Below are 22,145 nucleotides of genomic sequence, written 5' to 3'. Positions count from 1 at the left end.
CCCTTTATGACCTAAATTTCAACTCTCTGCCCAGATATTTTTGTTTATTTTAATTGTACACAGTTCTTTAAATGTCCTATGAGTAAATATATTTACCTATTTATCCATAACAAATGGGACTTTCAATATCTACCAAGTTATTTTATCAATTTACCGTCTATTAAAAGAGCACACCTCAGATTAATTTCAGTCCCTGCTGCGGCAGAGGTAACGTTACCGTAATAACCCAAATATTGGGTGGAAACCTTTAGAATTTTTCAGAGTGTGGCGGAATTACGGTACGGCAAATTTGGCTGGATCGCCAGCTCTCCGTTTGGTCTGGAAAGGTTAATGCTCTTCCTACACAGTCCATGTGTAATGCTTCAATTTTGTCATGACCGTCTGTTTTTCGTCCATGGATTGAACTATCAGGTGTGTTGCATCTAAAAGCTGAAGGAAAAGCTGCCCTTAAGGCAGGAATTTGTACACCCCAGATGTACAGTCATCAGTTGATTGCTTTTGAAGACGTTGTTTATTTAAGCAACGCACCTTTTCTTGATTGCAGCGTCAACCTGTGGCGAGTGTCAGTAGTTGTCAGACGTGCTTCTAAATTTATGCAGTGACCACACAGCTGAGGCACTGTGGTCACTTTGGCTTTTTGACCTCAGCCCCCGCTTTCACTAAATCACTACTGTTTTATTACTTAATGGTTATCCAGTCATTAAAATTCCCAAAATGTGTAACGATGTAATCTGAGATTGTGAAATTTTGCTTTGAAAATGCTTAAATGACGTCATAAAAGACCAAAACAAACCATCCTCATCTTTTTTTTTTTTCTGTTGGATTGCACAACGTCTCCTGTCTTTGTTTTTCCATCAAGCAGAGTATGTTAATGTCTGGCCAACAATAATGCTAAGCTATTAAAATGTTTCACTTTCCATAATGTGAAACAGAAATTAGAAAGTTGTCGAGTTTGTAAAAAAAAGCACTTTTTTTTTTACAAACTCTTTATAATGTTATATTAAGTGCTGTCACAAAGCACCTGTTGTGTCTACAAGGATTGAATATTTTCCAAATTTTCATAAATACCCAAAATGAACAAACCTGAACTTCATCACTGTGCTCTTCAGTGATGACAGAATCACCTCCAGACAAATTGCTCATTAATTGATGTGTCTGCTTGTAAGAAAGAGCAACAAGAATAGAAAGATTTAGACTTTTCTGGATGATATTATAATCACGAAGTTACAGTCAGGATGAAGTCAGAATGTAAACATCTGCCTCATCTGTTCGGTGTCTGAGCCCAGAGTGTTTCCATTGTAAATCCTGGCGTTCTGCTTCACTTTTCCCTGGCAGACACATTTTCTCATACAGTCCCGTACACTTTAGATGGTGGCCTGCAGTGCCTTGCAAAAACTATTCATACCTTTTAAACTCGTTTAAATTTGATCACGTAGCACATTGAGAAGAGGAAGGGGAAAGGACGAGCACATTTTTTAACATTTTGTGCAAAGAAATAAAAATTTCTGTATGTGTTACAGACTCCTTGTGTCAGTACCTTCAGCTGCGGCTGCAAGTCTGTCTGATGTGTCTCTACCAGCTTTTCACATTACCTTTCTATTAAAATTGCTCGAGAATCTGTAAAGATTCATTTTCAAGTCTTGTCATAGACTCTGGTCTTTTCTGACACATAAATATTGCTTGATTTAAGTCATCCGGTTGTAGCTCTGACTGTATGTTTCGGGTCAGTTGGGGCTCTAACAGATTTTCTTCCAGGAGTGTTTTGCATTTAACTTAGCACGTTTTCACATCTGATCAGCTTCCCTCTCCCTGCTGAAACAAAGCAACCCCACAGCATGATGCTACCACCATTTCTCCACACCTGAGATGGTGCGTTCAGGGCAAGCGGTTTTATTAGTTCTGCAACACAGACAATTTCGCACCTGATCAGAGCTTCTTCATCCATGTTAGCTATGCTCCCTTCATGCTTATGGCAAACTTTAAACTTTTTTTTCTCGTCCCTCAAATCCGTGAAGTGCCTGCTTAGTTGTGCTTCTATGCCCATATGAATACGATCTATTTCGGAGACTTCTTATGCACTGGGTTTCATTTAAAGACATCAGATTAAAGGGGCTGAACACAACATATGACATATAATGCATAATTTCTCTTTTGCTTCACAATTAACCACTGCTTTACATTTTTCTGTCACACAGAATCCCAAAGAAAACTCTAAAGCTTGTGAAAAAATGTGTAAGTGTTTCAAAGTGTATGATTACTTCTGCGAGCCGATGTAAATTTATGAGTTATTTAATTAGATGGCTTATAAACATAATAAATTCGTGTGGTTTGTTCAAAAGTTAAATTTTAACATCAGGTTGCAGTGCTGTTTGCGAGCTAGGAGAGAGCAACAGAGTAAGAAAGAGAGAGGGAAGTATGAGTTCGCTTCATATCTGACCCGTGTGCTCATTTCCTGTACGGCTTCTGGTTGGTAGGAAGCCAACAGTAACAGGTGATTTGTAATCATATGGGTGGGTGTGTGTGTGTGTGTGCGCGTGGGGGTGGGTGTGTGTGTGCGGTACATCTCTGTAATTCTGTCTCTCTGTGTGTGTTTCTCTCTCTGTAAGGTTGTTCAATACGCCTGAGCCTGTGTTTGACAGCTCATGCTTTTGGTGAAAGACAGCGAGACAGGAAGTGGGTTGTGTGTGGCGGAGACAGTTCACAGGAGGGCCTGTCTGGCAGCCTTTGCTCCTCTTTCAAATCCCTTTAACATGATCAGAGCTGTTCTTCCTCTAAAACCCCCACAGCTCCCCCCGCCCCACTCTCTGACCCCCTCACCTTTTCCTCCGTAAATGCAACGCAGCAAACTCCACCGCTGCTCTGAGAACCCCATTAAATATATTTCACAGATATTCCTCCTCCTCTTAAGTAAACAGAGATCCTCTTGTTGTTTCTGCGTAGTGTATCTCCTGCCTCTGGGCACTGGGCTGGGTGTGTGCTGCAGTCATGTGTTTATCGTTTCATGAAAGGTTCTCCCTGTTCTACAGTCAACAGTCTGGGGCGAGGCATGAAGTCCGCACTATTACAACCCCTGGGTTCTTCTTCTTCTTCTAACTTTATTGTTTCAGGCGAGTTCTGATGAGGCCTGCAAATAATAAAAGAGGACAGTTAGACAGTTTAAAACTTTGCTCCAACTGCATTTACTGACTTGGGGTTTCCCATTTTTGGCCTTGAGGAATCATAAAATCAGCACTTAATTTAGTGTCATGAGCTAACTGGGGAATTATTATAATAACTGGATAAGACTGAGAAAAAAATATATATATTTATTTTCTGATGATCCAAAATGCCCCTCTGCTCAGCTGTCGCCGCCACAGATACTCTTCGGTAGAGCTGCACTGCCACCTGCTGGCAAAGTTACGTTTCTGCTTCTCTGTGCTATAAAATGTACAGATTTCCTGTCAGTATCAATGTTTTCTATATAAATAATTTTATGGTAGACAAGATTGCACAAGCAGCATGAAAATAATTAAAATAAAACGCATATATTTTTTTAACAACTTATTACTCTTGGTACTTTTTTTTAAAGAAAAAGGTCAATCTTAGCATGCATATTCAAACTAAGATAATAAATAAATAAAAAATAAATGTTATAAACACAAGTTTTCTTTGTAAATGCAGTTTTTTCTATGTAAATAAATTATTTAAATACACTTAAAAAGCATTAGCAAATACCACAAAGCTACCTGAACTCATAACTTCTTTTACACACAGATTCAGTACTGCTCTGTTACTTATATTTTGAATAATACGTAAAAGGTTAGAACGTCACTTTTAACAAGCTTTTCTTGTTCAAAGTTTCTCGGGACTCTGGCTTGGCTCCTCCAAAAATGCTGATATTGCTTCCAGTCAGAGAAAACGTGTTGAGAAAATGGAAAATTAACTTTAAGCCAAAATCTTCCAGCTGTATGGATTCATTTGGGATTCGCTGTATGAATGTTCATTCTGTGCAATGGTCAAAATGTGAGCCTGGCATGAGCAAAACTGGAATGGGCCGGTTAAAGTTAGCAATAAAACACCCTATTTGAACAATCAAACAAGTTTAGAATATAATGTCCAATTTTTTTTACCTTTCAAAACCTCCAGACCGGCACATGTCTACTGAAGCTGTAAAAAGATTACCTGAGAAATACGAAAGAAGCAGCTGGAAACATTCATCAATCTGTGCTTTGGAAAGACGAGCAAAGGAAAGAGCAAAAAGCTCTTTAGTTGGATCAAAAATAGGAAAAAAAGAAAAGAGTGCAACCGACCGAAAGAAGACGGAAAGGTCACATTGGAATAATTGTACACAGTATTTGTATACATTTTTACAATCTTCATCGCTGTACGTTATGCAGAATCTTTCAAGCAGAATGTGTCAAGCTCAGTTTTCTGTCAACAATAGCAACATTGTACCCACATTCTGTGGCTTCGGTCATCGTTTGCGCAAGTAAGTTTCCAATCCTCAGCACCTAGCAGAGGACAGCCAGTAAAATTAATGTCACTGTTGTCAGGACAGGTTGTCGTCCAGCGTTGGCCACGTTTCCTGTTAGGGATGCGAGTCTTTGTTGATTAGATTCAACGTAGTTTGACGGCTGCCAGATTTTGCTGTTATTTTGGTGTTATTGTCACAACTTCATATTCCTTTATACTGACTTCTTTTATGCCTTGTGTCTTGCAGCTCCATGTCGCCGTTCAGTATTGACAGCATCCGACGCCCCCGCAGGTCAGAGTCACCTGACTCGAAGAAGCGAAGAATCCACAGATGTGACTTTGAGGGTTGCAATAAAGTGTACACCAAAAGCTCACATTTAAAAGCACACCGGAGGACACACACAGGTCAGTCCACTGTGTCTGAAGATGTCATTTTACGTAATATTGTTGTTTTTCTTCAGCTCTAAATATGGTTGAGATTAATGTTTTCTGAAAGGCGTTTTATGGTGTATTTATTGGTCGGAGCAACAAGAGCCTGAGACCCTATTAGAAGCTAGCGAAGCTGAGATTTATTGAGGTTGAATGATGCTTGTGGACATTAAAAAAGATGAGAAGAATGAGAAGTTCTTATTTTTTCCATTCCATTTAGAAATTTATTGACAAATATTGAGAAGAAAATCAAAAGGTTGAGAAGAAACGACAGCATTTTGATAAAAAAAAGGCAAAAGGTAATACAATGTTTAAAGTTGAAATTTTAAATAAAAAAGCTTAAGATCTTAAAGCCAGTGTTGAATTGGTTTGTTTATAATAGTACTTAGTGATTTTAAGGTTGTTGTTTTTTTCCAAGTATCTGGAATTTATCTTCCGTATTTAGACTTTATATTTGGTCTTGCTCCTCGTCCTTACTTGTTTTTACAAAACTCATCAACTTTCTTCTTTATCCTTTTTCTCCTAGTGACTCTAACAGCCCCTTATCAGAAAGGGGGTTTCATGAAAATAATAAAAAAAGAACTATGTCTCAAATTTGTGGCCAAGATAAACGTTCCCCCGAATTAACAGGAGGTTACTGATTACTAAGTAAAACTTCCTCACACTCAAAAAGTAAAGTGAAAATTAGAATAAAAATACTTCAGACATATTTATTTTTGTTGGACTTTTCCTTACAGAATAAATGAACTCAAATTAGAAGTTGGACTTATCAAAAGTTTCAGTGTAAGATGATGGTAAAGCAATAAATAATGTATTTATTTTAAGTATTTATGCACATCTTAACTATGAGGCTCCAGTAAATATGATGGGCACTGTGCAAGCTTATGGTGGAATGAGACACTCCACGTGTATTCAACCAAAGATTTATAGTCTGATGTTTTTTTTCATTGCCTTTTTTTAAAAACTGTTTTTATTTAAACGGTTGGGAAGTTATTTATTATCCAGTTGTAACAACTTCTACAATAAGTGGGTCAGAGGAAGCTATCCTCGTAAATTATTCAAGTAACTCGAGGCTTTAAAAAAAAAAAAAGAAAGAAAAGAACAGCATTTTCAGAAATCTTACACACCACTTGTTTCTCTCTTGGTAACAAGAGTGTGTTTATTTTTTTTTTTTTTACGTGATGAAGAATAGTTTGACACATTTTTCTAACATCTTTGCTAGATGCAAACTCCCATGGAAACATTTTCTTTAAAAATGACCTTAAAGTGTCCGTCCCGTGAAAGTCCGCGCAGGAAACAATGGAAACTGATAACCTATTTAGCAGATCAGTGGATCAGTTGTATTATCTATGATGGTGTGGAAGATGTGACCCGTGCGTCTGCTGTTGTCCTTCTGCAGGGGAAAAGCCATACAAATGCACCTGGGACGGCTGCACCTGGAAGTTCGCCCGCTCCGACGAGCTGACGAGGCATTACAGGAAACACACGGGCGTGAAGCCCTTCAAATGCGCAGACTGTGACCGCAGCTTCTCCAGATCCGACCACTTAGCCCTGCACCGACGGAGACACATGCTGGTGTGAAGCACAACGGGAGCGACTAAGAGAAGATGTCAGCGGAGCAGACGCAGCCACACACATGCACACACGCACGCAGACGCACGCAGGCAGCCATGGGAGCGGGATCTCCCTCTGAATGTTTTTCAGCTGGCCTGGAAGCCCAAACTTATTCACGCACACACACGCACACACACCCGAATTGGAGATGGAGAAGCTGGATGGACGGTCGGAGCAGAAAACAGGGTGACTTCCGGATCCTCTCTGGATGGGAAGGAAGCGATGGCGGGATCTTTCTCCGTCATCGGATAATGATGGGGAACTGCTTTTAACAGCACTGTTTGTTGATGTTTAGCTTTGATTTTTTTTTTAGGATGAAGTGGCACTCTATAAATTTGGATTTTACTCACTTTACATTACAGCTGCTTTTCCAGCGTTCATAATGTGAAAGACCCCTTTGAAATCAGAGCGGGAAGTTCGACCTGGTGTGGATTTTAACAGGAAGAGACTTGGTCGGAGTTGGATTTACAGACAGTATTGTTTTTTGGGTTTTTTTGTATTGCCTTCCCGTCAGTTGACCAGCAGAGGGCAGTGTTTGATCATGGAAGGTTTACTTAGACTTGGACCGTCACATCTAAGGCGTTTTCTTCGAGAAGTTGAATGAGGGTTGGACTTTCACCTTTTTTCCCCGAAGCCAGCAAAGTGCAAACAACTTCACAAAGATGGATCCATTTTTACCCGCTCATTCAGCCATTGGTTGCAGGAACTGGACACACCAAATCATCATCACACCAGCAAAGAAGCACACATTATCAAACGGACTTCAGACAAACCCCATTCTTCATCAGTGCTTTTCTTTATTTTGAGCCTCTTTAAAGCATTTTCTTCAAATAAATCTTATGTGGATTTTGAGCTGTGATTAGCAATCAGTAAAGTGCAATCTTAAAGAATATATATATATATAAATATATAAATATATATAAACTTTCAGTATGAAAATGTTTTCTTTATTGAATCTTGCTTTTTTTTTTTAAAGTACCTGCTTATCGCTTATGTTTGATTCTGACAAATACGACCCCCCCCCCTCATGTACAGTGAATTTTGAAACAATCAGAGGAGAGTATGTGGGAAGAATAAAAAATAAAAACCCAACAGAGGCACCTTAGAGACTTTCATTCTGTCAACATCTACCTGTACTCATCAGTCAACTCATTTTTCCTCCTCTGAAATTGAGCCAAAACAAGGAGTTTTGTGTGGTGGTCTTGGTACGGCAAGGCGGCCCTCGACCACAGGCTGTCGCTGACACCAGCTGAAGACTTTACGGAGATAAACCTGCACACAAAGAAGAGCAATACATTCTGATCAAAGTGTTTGATGTCCAAAATCAGAGACAAAGGGTCAAGGTCAGCCTCGCTCTGTTTCTGAAGCAGCTTCAAGTCGCGATGTGAGGTCTCTCAGCTGGTCATTCACTTCGCAGCATCTTCTGTTTGTTTATTGTTTGTTTATTTGTTTGTTTGTTTTCGTTTTGTTTTTTAGTTTTCATAAACATCACTTGAAATGTTCTCACCTCACTTTGGGCGGTTTTGTGGGTTATCACCAGAAGTTTGGTGATTGAAATGCAGGAGTTGCACACCTAGTTACATACATACACCGCTTTGCAAAACTGTTAATCCTTGAACTATCTGACATTCCGTCATGCTAAAATGACAAACATCAATGTATGGTCCTGGGATTTTATGTGGTAGACCTATAGTAGTAGTGTGTAGCTGTCAAGTGGGAGGACACTGATACATTCTGTTTTCATTGCAAATGAGTGAAAATCTGAAAAGTGCAGAGCGCGTACGTCTTCTGCATCCCTGAGTCAGTACTTTAAACGTCTGACGTCTTTGCAGAACAGCAGCATGCATCCTGAGATTTCAGTGGGCTTCTTTTAAAAGCTTATTAATTCACTTCTCTTCATTTAGAGGTATCAGAGTAAAGGGGGACGGAAAAAATAAGCACACCTTTTTTGTTCCCGCTCCGCAGTCACGCACTACTTTGAAAATCCCCACAAAACCACATTAAAGTTTATTGTTGTAACGTGGTGAAATGTGATCAAGTTCAAGGAGTCTGAAAACTTTTGCAAAGCACTGCACATAATGCAGATATTATTATGAAATTGTAACATTATATCACAGAAGATTAAGACTTTAGATGCAGTTACTGGCAGAATTGTCTCTCAGAAAACATCACACTTGACCTCAATCAGGGAATTCAATTAAAAGTATATTTTTATAGTCCTAAAGGCAACTAGCTCCAGCGCTTTTGATTCCGTTTAAAAGCTTCAGGCTTTAGGTACCGAGCCAACCAATATTATAAGATATAGCGCTGCCAAATGCAGTTATTGGGCAGAAGCCAGTAAAAATACACAGCAACCTTTTTTTTTTTTTGATTAAGGTATCTTGAAATCCATATGCTTTTACACTAACACCTACACACATGCACACACACACACACACACGTCAAAAGTTCTCACTTTTAGTAAAGAAGCCAAATCCAGGGAACAGTTTTTCACACATGCAGAGTTCATGCGGCCCTCTCGTATGTTACCATTATTTATGTATATTGTTTGTGCACATGTCATTACGCCCAGTTGTATTATCGTTTTGGCAAAAAGCATATTAGCACCTTCTTTGTTTATTGAGCTGATTTTCAGATAATTTTATTTCAGATGTCAATTTATAAACAAATATTCGTCATATTTTATCATCCGTGTAATGTATTAGGACTCTTTTTTGTGTGTGTGTGATTGAGGGACACTTCACGTGACGGCTTGTAACTCTTTCTCTTATGTAAAAAAAAATAATAATAATTTTCTTGGATCTTTTGAAATGTTGTAATATATGTGATAGTGAAGATACAAAGCTATTACAAAGTTCTACAACCTGTACATACAACGGAGAAATAGGGCTTTCGATTCGTAGATGCAGGAGATACATTTATACGCGTAAAGTCTTTTTTCTGAGACCGTAATTTATCTAATTTGATATACAGCGAAAATGGACTAAAGGTGTTCGTCATGTAAATGATCATTATGTGATGTTCTATAACAGGTTTTTCTTTATTATTATTATTATTATTATTATTACTGTTCTGGTTTGGGGTTAAACAAGTTCACGATCAAATGATTATTTTTTATTTTATAAGGCTGCACCAGTGTTTGCTATAAAACAACAAATTATTTATATACACTGACCGTATTAAGGTACTTGAATGCCTGTGTTGGTATTTTGTTATTTTACAGTAGAAACCAGGTATTTACGCATACATGCGCATATTTTTACTCACTTTCTGATATTAAATATGATCAAATTTTTCCTGTTTTAGGTCAGTTAGTTATTATTAATATTATTATTATTATTTACTAAATGCCAGAATAATGAGATCATTATTATGTATTTTTTATAATGACAATAAATCAGAAACTCATTTAATTTTTGATACCTCTCCAGAAGCTTCTTACAGTATTCTGCTGGAATTTTGTCCCATTCCTGACAGAACTGTTCTGATTGAGTCAACACACACACACAACTTTTCAGCTCTTCCACAACGTCCCATGGGACTGTGGTCAGGATTATGTCACTGGATCACTCCAGAACGTTGACTTTGTCGATTTTGAGTCGTACTGTAACTAATCTGGTGGGACTCTTAGGATGGTCATCCGTTTGGAAGACACGTTTGTACCCGAGCTTTAAACTTTGAGGCTGACATCTTGAGGTGTTGCTGCAGTTATTTCCACACGTCTGCTTTGTGAAGTGCACCGATCCTTCCTGCAGCTAAACAGACCCACAACATGATGCTGTCAATCCCATAAACTTTTCCAGCAAATATGACAATAATCATTGTGGTCGAACACTTCAGTCATTTCAATTGTTGTTCTTTTTGTTAAGAATTATTTTGGCACGTGTGGCCTTTTTTCTTGACAGCAATCTAAGTGGCCTTTCAGCCTATTTTGATACAAGACTAGTTGTCACAGGACTTGGCTGATTTCGTTTGATTTGTCCATGATGGCACACATGGAAGCAGCATTGTTTTAGTGCATGTAAATCTCAGAACTGAAGGAAAAATAAATACATAAACATTATTCTGGAATTTAGGAAATGGAAATAATTTCCTAAAACAAGTCAAGTTTTGCCTGTCCAAATCACAGAGGGTGAGGAGAAAAAAAGGGTTGTGTCTTTTTATAATACAGTGTATGTAAACATCTGGTTTCAGCTGTACCTGAACGACAACAATGAAAAAAAAAAAAACAGACAAATCAATCACATATCAACAAGACATGTGCTCTTTATTCAGTATATCTACAAATGATGTTGGATGCCTTAATACACCAGTGTTTAAACAATTCAATTAGACTTGAAGGTGACATCTCCATGGAGACAGGGTGTTATTGTATTCCCCCCCCCTTCCCTCCTCTACACACCACATCTCTTTCCTCGTTTTGAAGCATAATTTTGTTACGGTAACCAGGGTCAAAGTTATGCAATAATGATAAATAGTGCCTCATATCACAAATTTGTAATATCACCTGCCCTGTGCAATGTTTCGATCCCAACACGTGTTCTTCAATTGCTACTTTTCAAAAGGGGAAATAATGATTTCTTTTTATTATGGATGTTATTTGGGAATAATAATAATAATAATAATAATAAAAAGCACAGACAACAATATGCAAGTAGGACCTCTAACATTGAACCTTCTCTTCGCACTGAGCCTTATATCACGGTGTCAAACTCAGCGTCCCACCGCAACACGCTCACCGGTTTGAAGCACATGTCATTACTTTGGCTGCAATAAGTCCTCGTCCATAAGGGGGTAAACCTGAGTTACGAAGGCCTCTGGATGTTTCAGCTACAGCACGGTGATTTCAAATTAGGCCATGAGGAATCGAATCCACGGTTTGGTAGTTTATGCCTTTGTTAATGATTTGAGACGTTCGATCAGATAAAAAAAAAAAACATTTAATTTCTGTGTAACATCTGATTTTGGATTTTTTTTTTTTTTCTTTCTCTCTCTCTTTCTCTCTCTCTTCTGGTTTTGAAAACTTAAGTAGTGAAGCCAATGCCTATGTTTCAAGTTTGCTAATATTACGTAATTGTTGTTCCTGTATTTATGTAAAGTGAGTGTTGTGTAAATATATTCAGATCTTTTCATTCTTACCGTGAGGACAAAAAAAAAAAAAATGTGATTATGCTTCAAAAGGGAGATTCTGCTAATGGGTAAAAAAAAAAAAAAAAGACATTTTTAACCCTGGTATTTTTAAAAAGAATAATTTTAAAAACAGGTGTCCTTCTGTTTTCTCTTTTTTTCCTGTTACAGTTTTATTTTCTCCAAAAGTTGGTTGAGTAACAAGTCAGTGTTTTTTGCCTTTTATTTTTTTCTTGTACTTTTTTTTTTTTTTTTCAAATGGATGGAGCTGTGAAATTAAGATAAGTTCAAACATATACATGTATATTGAAATGAATGGAGGCATGAAGGTTAATAAAGTTGCATTTTGTATGTAACACTACTGGGATTGGAGCCCCTTTGCTATCTATGATTGGGATGGATGGAATGTGGTTTCGGTGACACATTTGAGTGACATCTGAGAACCGTGCTGACGCCGGCATTCGGAAACCTAATCTGGATTTGGGGGAAACCATTGGTGTGGAGGGCAGCTAGTGGGATGCTGGGGCTGCAGGGCCACCCCTGAGCCAGCAGACGGACACAAGCAGCTTAAATCGACAGAAAATCCACAAAGGACAGCAGCAAAGTTTACATTAACAGTGTTGTGAAAAAGTATTTTCTCCTGTACAGATTTCCTTTTTTTTTTTTCATTTTATTTAGTTCACTTAGATGTTTCACATCTTCAGAGCTTTTTTTTATACCAGAAATAAAAAAAAAATAAAAACTGTTTTGAAATGATCACTTTGGTATTTAGGAGAAGAAAAGCATTTAAAGAAAAAAATCTGACCCTTTGCGAAAACATAGCTGCCTTCTCCACAGTTCACAACATTCAGCATAATCTGAGTTGAATTTTAATTCCAGACTTGGAATAGGCCATGCCAGGACCTACTTTTTTTTTAAGGGCTTGCTTGTTTACATGTTCCATCAACTTACTGTACATTTGTCCTGGAACAGGAAACCAGAGCTAGAACATCATGTTTGAATGTCTGCATGATGTTCTTCTCCTGAAATGCTTTGTTCGATTTATGTCAAATATAAGGAAACACACTGTACCGTACAGTATGTTTGTCTCGTCTGATCACAGGACATTTTTGCACTTAGCTTTGCACGGGGACCTGTACTTGTTAAACAGGTCTATGTGGGCCCTAGTCCAACTCATCTCCTCCTCTCAATGATGCTGTATCAGCAGAAAAAAAAAATAACCCAGAGATGAAAATGTCAAATTTCCATGTAAATATTACTCCCACTGACAAAGAAGCACCTTAATTTGGAGTCTGCGTGTAAAGCTACTGGTCAGCCAGCTCAATTCAGCTCACCATTTTAAGTCTCATCTGAAAGAAGTTCTAATCACAGTTGGAAAAAATTAACAATTAAAAATGCTAAAAGAAAACACAACAACAAAACAGTTAAATTAAATATATCACCATGCAAAATACTGAATTTTAAATTTCAGTATTGAAATTGGCAGAAGAAAATTGGTCCACTTCTGGTCACCATTACCCATGATCCCGCTTGGCTGTGCCACTGCAGAACCATTTAAAACCATAGCTGAGGTCTGGCGTACTCTTTAATGTTTTTAGCATTTGTCCTGAACACATCAGAAAGTCACATTCTTACTCTGATTTTATTCAAACTTCCACGTAAAACATCACATCTCTCAAAATGAAACCACGTTGCTTTGTTGCTATAATCTGGCAACCAACACAGAGTGATATTTTAAGCTCTGGTATGCTCCGACACAGCATGAAGCCAATGCAGTTTCTAAGAACAGGTTACAGTTTAGAGGAAACACCCCGAACATCATGTACAGTGTTCCATCATAACTGGATCTGGATGAATGTTTTTGTCAGCTGCTAAAGAATTCATGTGATTACAAGCTATTCCCACTCCACTACATTTTTTTTTTTGTCTTCGTCCGTATAATATCACCTTTGAGATTTATCACTTCGACTGTAAAGGGGAAAAAAACTGGGTGTACGTTAGGCTGTTCCTACATGCAGGTAACCTCCTTTGCTCTCGGGAACAAGCTCAGGCACCTTCTGCGGTTTCTTGGCACCCTTTGTCGGCACCTCCTCTGTGACTCATGTCACAAACGTACACTCTCTGAACTGTAAATAAAGACAAGAACATCTTGTTTCGTTTGTCACAATTACACTAAAACTGGTTCTAATGATGGTGTACCTGAAGGACTAATTATGGAATTCCAGGTCAAACTAAAAGGACTTGATCAGACAAAAGGATGGTGTGTGCTTTCATTTTTATTCAATGGAAATCTAGGTAAAAACCCAGCAAAGTGTCGCTCTGTTCACATGCACATGAGCACCATAAACTTAACCGCTGGACTCTTATCAGGTCGTACGATCCGGTAAGCGAAACGGCTGATGAACAATCACCGCGTATCAAGATATGACTTGTTTTTGCAGCCGAAGGCAACTTACAGTCGTTGACCCTGATATTAATTCCTCAATGTAGCAAGTGTTTAAAAGATCAGTGATGCTATCTGTGTGACAGCCAGAGCCTCCCCAAAATACGGATGCTGTAACAGGACAGTAACACCAGAAAATTCAGGACTGAAATAGAAACAGCTGAAAAGAGAAAGATTTTCCATCATGTCTGTCATGACGAAGCAATCAAAGCTCAGATTCCCCAAAGTTTTAAGAGACCCCTGATTTAATTCCTGTCTGACTTCACCTTTTAGTGAAAACGACAAATCATGTTTTAAGACTTGGCCAACTAAAGCTAAAATGAGGATAGATTTCCAAATTATGACTATGACAAAGTTACATTTTAGTAAAAGGCTATTGCTAAATCTAAAAGAAAATGAGCTGAGAGCATAAGGGTGATCTTTAATTAACCACTAACACAAAGTCTTCTGCCACGATATAAAAGCGCAATAAGGTCAAAGAAAATACTTCAATTGGCTGCTGCTAAGAATAGCTCCACAGAATACAGAATCATGGTGTGTCAGTATAGTTTTCACTCTGCATCTGCATTTTGGGTTAATTTTGATCACATATGTGACAACATGTCAGCTAAGGTTGGATTTTCCTAATTCTACTGCTGAGGAACCAAATAATTATTTAGCATCTGCAAACGTCTTACATACAGATAATGCTCGACTGCTTAATATAGTTTCTGAGAAAAAAAAACTAGATGTTTACTTTGTTCTTCTGGCTTTCAATGTAAAGCTACTATGATGCTGGGTCAAGAGCTTTTAAAAACTTTGTATTTTTGAAATTGCTGTCTTAACCCTCCGGTTATGTTCGTTTCTGGGGTAAAGCAATAATGTTTGTGGGTCAATTTGACCCAGGGAGTATTTAATCATGCAATAGTGTCAGAAACCAAAATATTCCTTCAAAACATTTTTGTATCTGATTATTAACTCCAATACTAACCATTTCAATCAATATTTGTGCAATGATGTTTTATTATTTCTCAGAAATTAAGGATCAATGACGACAACCTGCTCATTTACTCATTTGGACATAAAAAATTTAATTTACATTTTTTATGTCCACTGAATAAAACCTAGACACAAAAAAACTATAATTTCCTTGAAACTGATCTTTGGTAAATTTTTTCATATTACACTTTATTTTTTTTTCAATGGGTGATCTTTATAATTGAACTTGAGACACACATACTGTTCAGGGTCAAATTGACCTACTGATTAAAATCAAGATAAATGAGTCATGTAGAGAGTATTTATGTTTTCCTCCACTTCTGCTGAGTGTCACTCAGTGTGGGTGGAGTTTGTCCACAGAAACAGAAAAGATTCCCGTCAAAAGTTGTATGAACACCTGCTTTCTCGCAGTTTCCTAGTGAAGTAAAGAGAGTAGTGAGAAAGACTTAGACTTAGACTTAGACTGACTTTATTATCATTTTGCATGCACAGGGTGTATGAAAGTGGGCTTGTGTGTGTCGGGGTGTGCACACATGTGTGTGGTGGGGTGTGTTTGTGTGTGTGTGGCGAAATATGGTTCATAGCTGCAAGGAAACATATAGAATTGGACATTTTTTAATCTTTTTTGCACTTCAACTTGACTGCCGGGTCAAATTGACCCAAACAGTATCTATGTGAAAAGTAGACGCAGGGGTTGGTACAAATGTGTAAAATGAATACATTTTCAATTTATATGTAGAGTGCACCTATTAAGACAAATAGAAAACGTTTATGCAAAAAAAATACTTCCAAGTATTTTTTAAAAAAAATGTCAACTTTAAAACGGGTCAATTTGACCCGGAACGTAACAGGAGGGTTATGTAAAAACAAACATTAAGAATTGCTTTTTTCATTACGTTATACACTGATCTGCAATTTAAAAAAAAATCCATGTGAATAAAAAAGAGGCAAACAAAAAGGACTCATTGATAGCATATTTTTATTTATTTATTTTTTGTTTATACATTTTTTTCTTATTGTTTAATCTTGAACTCTGACTTTAAGGTGAGTGAGATGTGCAGAGCTGTAGATGTTGCTCTGGGTTCTTTGGTGATCAGGATGAATCGCAGATGAACACTTGGGGGTATTTCAGCCCTGAAACAGATCCACCACTGTTCCATGTTTTCCTCATGTGCAGATAATGGCTCTGACTGTGTTTAACTGAACTCAGAACATCTTAGCACAAGACTTTGCAACCTTGCTCCAGATTGATATTATGCTAATGACTTTGTTTCTCATCTGTTCTTAGATTTCATTGCAGAATGCTGTCACGCCTTTTGAGACTTGTTAATTTACTTTTTTTTTTTGCCAACTTCTTGCTGACAGACTTGATTTCTCGATTCTGCAGGTTAGGCAGCAATCAGGATTGGGTGAGGCTAGTCAAATTAAACCAAGAAAATGTGACAATAAAACACTTAACTGTTCAGTTCTTTCTGCATGGAGTTTGCATTTTCTGCTCTAGCGTACATAGATTCTCTCTGGGTACTCCAGCTTTCACTCAGCCAAAAGAATATAAATGTTGGGTTAATTATGTACTCTAAATTATCCTAAGAAGTGTGCGTGTGTGTGTGTGTGTGTTTATGTGCTGCGCTGTGATGAGCTGGAATAGGAGGTACTATGCCTCTTGCCCAAAGACCCATAGAGATTAGTAGCAGCTCTCCCATAACCCTGCTTGAATAAACAGCTATAAACAATGGATAGATAGATGAAAACCAGCACATCATTTGAAAAATTCCCCTTTGTATTAACTTAGCTCGTCTTTGTCTAATGTCAAAATGTGTCTGACGACCAAAAAGCAAAACAAATCTGTAACGGGGCTAATATTCCCCCCTTGTAATCATTGTGCTTTCTAAATGAAACAATTGCAGTCTAAAAATCAAACAATCTTTTATTACAGAAAAAGGAGAAAAAGCATGAACACTGCGCTTTTACTTAAAAGTATCATAAACCTGGCAGTTTCAAAGTCATGCTATGAGCAACGCCCTGACTACATGACACAAACTGTGCTCTATGCCAGAGTACTTTCTTTCTCCTATTTTCATCTTAAATGTGCAGCTTTTCCCGATGCTCTCCACAGTTCGCAAACACAATCATGCTTTTCACCTGCAGGCTAAAACAACATCCTTTTTCCTTTCAGTTGGCAGCACAGAGCCTTCATAAATAAACTTGCACAATGCTGATAGGATCTGCACAATCGACAGTTCAGATATAAAAATTGTCAAACGTTCATATGTGGCATGTTATCAAAAAAAGGCTTGAAAAAGGACAAATTTGGTAAAATAGATTGAGCTGATACATCTGCAAATATCTCATGTTGATGAGAAAGTAAGGCAACAATCAGATTTAATATTCTTACAATAATAATAATAATAATAACAATAAAAACATTTAGCGGCAGGTCAGAACATCAAACTGTATCCTTTGAGCGTAAATAGAATAAATTGCAGTCTTTTTTTATTTATTTTTTTTCCAGTATTTTGTCCATTTTAAGGAAAAGCTTAAAAGACTGGACAGATACAGCTGAGGGGTCCCTTAGCTCTGGTGTCTCTTGGTGTGCAGGGCCAGGTGGTCAGAGCGGGAGAAACAGCGGCTGCACACGCCGCACTGGAAGGGCTTCACCCCGGTGTGCTTCCTGAAGTGCCGCGTCAGCTCATCGGAGCGGGCGAAGCGCCACTCGCATCCTTCCCAGGAGCACTGGTACGGCTTCTCACCTGCGCCGGGCAGAAATCACACGGTAAAGCTAAATTGGACACCCACAACCTTTTTTTTTTTTTTTTTGTGGATCTACACCCCACCCGTTCTCCCTCAAGGACATCATCTAAGAGTCTTGTTGAGAGCTCACATCTAATAAAAGAGTTTGGAAAAGGAGGAAAAAAAAGGAATAGCATGCCTCATCTGCGGGCCATAAATCATTGCATGTTTCTACCCAACCTCCCCCCTCCTTCTCCTGCTTTACGAGAGCTGAAGAGTTTATGTGATTTGACAGCAGCGAGATGTGGGCCAGACAGAACGAATATGCAAGCCAAGAAAACTTCTCTGCCTGGCAACATCCTCATGTACACCCCCAAAATAAGATGTGCAACTTCAAGAAGTTTACCTGTGTGGGTTCGTAGATGAGCCTTTAGATGAGACGACTTTGTATATACTTTCTTGCAACCTTAAGAAAAAAAAAAACAAAAACACATCTTTTAGCCACACATTTTACCAACGTTTATCTCAACTGCCAGTCGTAAGGACTTGTAGTCGAACCTGGAACATCGCAGTGGTGAATCCTGCGTCTTTCCAGATCAGGGTTGTTCCTCCGGTTGTATTTGGCTGGCGCAGACTGCGCCAACTCCGGAGACAGAGGTCCGACGCTTGGTGTCATCTGAGCTGGTGCCAGGCTGGAGTCCTGAACCGGTCCGCCAAGTGGACATTGCGTGAACGCAGGAGCGTACGTTTGGTTGTGGCTTTGATTCGAAGGATCGCTGGAAGTCTGTCTGGGATCAGTGTGGGTCTGGAGTGTTGTCTTACAGGCAATGCTGGCTTCGTAGGAGGGAGGAGGGGAGATGTTATGAAGGATCTCCTTGTCGGTGTCTGGACTCGGAGGTTGAGAATTTGGCGGAGACGGTGGCAGATAGGTTGATCTAAACTGATGGCCAGAGTGCTGGTTGAATGGAAAACATTCAGTCTGTGAAACGTTTGGTAGTTGTCCCACGTGGAGATTCCCGACTGGAAAACTTAGTGGGGTGATGGGGAAAGAGTTCTGCTCTAAATCAGTGTTCAACATCTGAAACTGGGGAATTTCTTGGAATTCTGGCACTTCGTGCTTGATGAAAAAGCTACCACCAGGAGTGTCAGCTGCTTTAAACATTCCTGAGTACTCTGGGAAGGTCGTTGGTGCTCCGTTGCCCTGGCAGGTCGAGTGCATCAGGGACTGTGGTGGCTCCGCTTTGATTTGCCTCACAGTCCGGCAGGGGCCGGGTTGCAAGTAGGCGACATCGGGAAGGAGCAGGCTCATGTTGACGCTGTAAGAAGAGCCGAAGTCTTCGGGGAAAAGTGACTCCAGCATGGGAGCACTATCCTTGTCAAACATTTTTGAATTTACTACGTCATGAAGTAGGTAGGTGTCCATCTCAGTTTTACCCTGGTAGAAAGAACAAAAGGGAAATGACTTGGTAAATAACACAAAAACTGCACAGTTGCCTTTTTTAACTCAAATGATTGGCTTACGCTGTTTAGATGAAAGTTTTGAGCAAACACCGAACCAAAAATTGTGATCCAGTTTGTCAAAGAAAGACTGGATCAGGCAGCCATTTAGAAATGTATGACCTACTCTCACTTAACTTAACTTTCCACAAGATCAAATAGAAAATAGTAAGCTTGTGAAATGACGTTGTGTGACAATGTTTACAAAGTGTTTGAGACTTTGATTCACAGCAGGTTTGATCTATTAAGTAGTTAGCGCAGGGTCCTGGTGGCCATGGTTGACATTCACACTTTTATGAAAGAACTGGTCATTAAATCAATATTGATAGGTAATATTTTACCTATCCATCTTGACCTGCTCTGACCATTTTCCAATATAGCAACTTAACCATAGCTAGCTCACGCTAACCAAAACACTCTTCGGTGGAGAAGTTGTTATTGTAGGAAGAAGATTCAGTTAGACATTTTATCTGGGATGTATTATACTGAAGCCAGAGGGGACACAGTGCCCAGCTTTTCTGTGGCCATCACAGGAAGCTAGACAGTGGCAGGTGCTGGTGATTTCATTTATTTCGCCTTTTATACATTTGTAGTGTTTATTGTTTCCTACCAGGCTTTTTCGGGTATGAAAAGGAACTGTCTGCCACATGACATCAACTTGAAATGCCTTGGGGACATTTTGTCAAACTGGCGAACAGAAACATTGAACCAAAGCCCAAGTCAGCAGATACCAGAATGGATAAACAAAGTCATACTGTCTTGTCTTTTTAAGTTGAACAAAAATCCAAAAAAAAAGACAGATTAAAACAAAAATAAAATAAGATAACAAAAATGTTTTTGAATGCTGCTCAGGATAGTTCATTAACACAAACTGGAATCTGGTAAAAAAAAAAAAATAATAAAAATAAAAATATATATATATATATATATATATATATATACTGGCAGGTCAAACCTAGTAATTGGCTGAGTCTGATCAGTGCACCTCTAGTGTTATATGTATCAAGCATAAAATTTGCTATTCAAATTCCTTTTTTTGTTGTTTTGGTCTCAAATAGCAAATGTATTAGACAAAATGAAACTCATGACTTTATTTGTTTGTATCTTCATAATGTTTTACGCAGATTTAAACCAAAATTACAAATCTTTTACTCTAGCTCCATTTATTTCACTTATTTAGCCATCCAGGTCATTTGTAACTTTGGTCGGTTCTCTGATTGAAAAGGCTTTACGTGTTCAGTAAAACACACTTCACACAGGAAGCAGTAAGCGGCATACCGCTTCCTACCTTCATTTCCTGCGTAAATCTCAATTGAATGCAAATGTAACTGCAGCTTAAAGGTTGGTTAAATTGAATTTGCATAAACCACCAAGCGGTTTTTGAGATGGTAGAAGTCAAGTTTGGTCTTTGCCCCTCTTACCTTATGGACCAACTGGACAGTATTTATGCTAAATTAAGATGGCAAGAGAGCTCTGTACTGCAGATAAGATAGCAACTGTTGTTAACCTCTTCACAGAACCCCATTTCAACAAATTCTCAACTATCCAATAAGTGATAAAAAAAAATTTGGTCACTTCAACCCATGTTTTGGGCTAGAACCTAACCCTACACGTGGAATCAAACTAAAGTAATTTAACGTAGCTTATGGCCTGGTTCATGTTTGGATTGGCAGTTTCAAGAGTGAAGAAATTGAATCAAGCTCCTAATGTGACTTAAGTCTCAAAATTGGTATTAAGAGTTTTTTTGTTTTTTTTTACTTGCCTCTGTATTGATGAGGCCAGTGTTTTGTTTTGTTTTGCTTTTTCCTGTCTTGGACTTTGCATCATTGGTTGCACCACATGTCACTCTGGACTGTAGTTCCACTTTGGGGATGCATGTGTACCAACACAACAGAAAATCAGCTGAACCTGCAGCTCCGATTTACAAGTAGCTCTGTGCAAAGGCTTCATGCTGCATGTAAGCTCTTTCTAAATGCACAGCTGAAATTAGAACATCCAGTTGCTCCACAGGACTATGCAGGACGCACATCCCATTCATCCCCAACACACCACAATGAATGTCAGCATCAGCGATCTTAAATTTGTCTTTATTCACCATTCTTCTCAAAGCAGCCATCAATGTTAGGATCAGACCCTTGAAATGAAAACAAATCTGTTTCTCATACCAAATCTGCAGGCAACAGAAAATTAAATGATAATAATAAAAAAATATATAATAGCGACACAGTGATGCAGAGAGGCAATGCAAGTGCAAAAAATAAAATCAACCCTACCAGATTATAATCTGGGAAGGATGAAATTCCCAGGATGGCGTTGCACTGCACTTCTCCATGATCCTCACCTCTCAGACCGTCGGATGATGTCAGCGGCGCCGCTGGGTGGCTTTTGTGGAGAAACTGCGCGTCCTGCCCCGGAGCAACCCAGACCGAATTCGTCACAGCTGCAGCCATTAAAAGCGTAGATAGCCTTATACTCGTTCGATATAGTTAAACAAATAAAAATAAAAAAAATAAAAATAAAAATGCCCGAATTAATCTGAATTGTTGTTGCTTCGACAACAATCCCCGGCGAGCCAGCTGTCAAACGCTCATCCTCCTCTGGTTTGCACTGGCTTGTCAAATTACGCAACGGCGTAATATCAGCGCGTCTGCAGGGCGGCGCCGAACACGTGCAAAATAAACAGGACAACTAGGCGGTACTTAGCACACCGAGTGTAATAAATGCTGTGGTTTGGCGATTAAGAGGAGAAATAAACTTGGGGTTGGGATTTTTTTGTTGTTGTTTTTTTAAGTTTATGATGAGCTAATCCGACTCAGGGTTGTTTGTGTTCAAGATCAAGAAATAAGGCACACACCCACAAGGAAAGTTATTTTAA

General features: G+C 38.7%; 2 protein-coding genes across 7 annotated transcripts in view; one reads left to right on the top strand and one right to left on the bottom strand.

Moving 5' to 3' along the window:
* The window catches only part of klf12b (Kruppel like factor 12b), a 52,545-nt gene extending 40,562 nt beyond the window's left edge, over positions 1-11,983 (top strand). For all 4 annotated transcript variants that reach the window (XM_032567595.1, XM_032567594.1, XM_032567593.1 and 1 more), the window contains 2 exons: positions 4,700-4,857; positions 6,281-11,983. In XM_032567595.1, the coding sequence (XP_032423486.1) occupies positions 4,700-4,857; positions 6,281-6,462 (340 nt within the window). In that variant the 3' untranslated portion in view covers positions 6,463-11,983. The remainder of the gene's footprint in view (positions 1-4,699; positions 4,858-6,280) is intronic.
* Positions 11,984-16,337: 4,354 nt separating this feature from the next.
* On the bottom strand, positions 16,338-21,906 carry klf5b (Kruppel like factor 5b). Of its 3 annotated transcripts, none has more exons than XM_032567795.1 (4): positions 21,544-21,901; positions 18,332-19,208; positions 18,180-18,239; positions 16,338-17,793 (listed from the first exon to the last, which is right to left on the bottom strand). In XM_032567795.1, exons 1-4 carry the CDS (start codon positions 21,718-21,720, stop codon positions 17,615-17,617), a joined length of 1,293 nt encoding a protein of 430 aa, XP_032423686.1. In that variant the 5' UTR covers positions 21,721-21,901; the 3' UTR covers positions 16,338-17,614. The 3 variants fall into 3 exon arrangements, with proteins under 3 accessions (XP_032423686.1, XP_032423689.1, XP_032423688.1); XM_032567798.1 differs by having other exon boundaries at positions 21,612-21,726; XM_032567797.1 differs by lacking the exon at positions 16,338-17,793 and adding an exon at positions 17,800-17,926 and having other exon boundaries at positions 21,544-21,906.
* Between the last annotated feature and the right edge of the window lie 239 nt (positions 21,907-22,145).

This window comes from Xiphophorus hellerii, chromosome 7 (genome assembly GCF_003331165.1).
Source record: "Xiphophorus hellerii strain 12219 chromosome 7, Xiphophorus_hellerii-4.1, whole genome shotgun sequence".
Lineage (NCBI taxonomy): Eukaryota > Metazoa > Chordata > Actinopteri > Cyprinodontiformes > Poeciliidae > Xiphophorus > Xiphophorus hellerii.
This window is presented reverse-complemented; position numbering and strand designations above follow the sequence as displayed.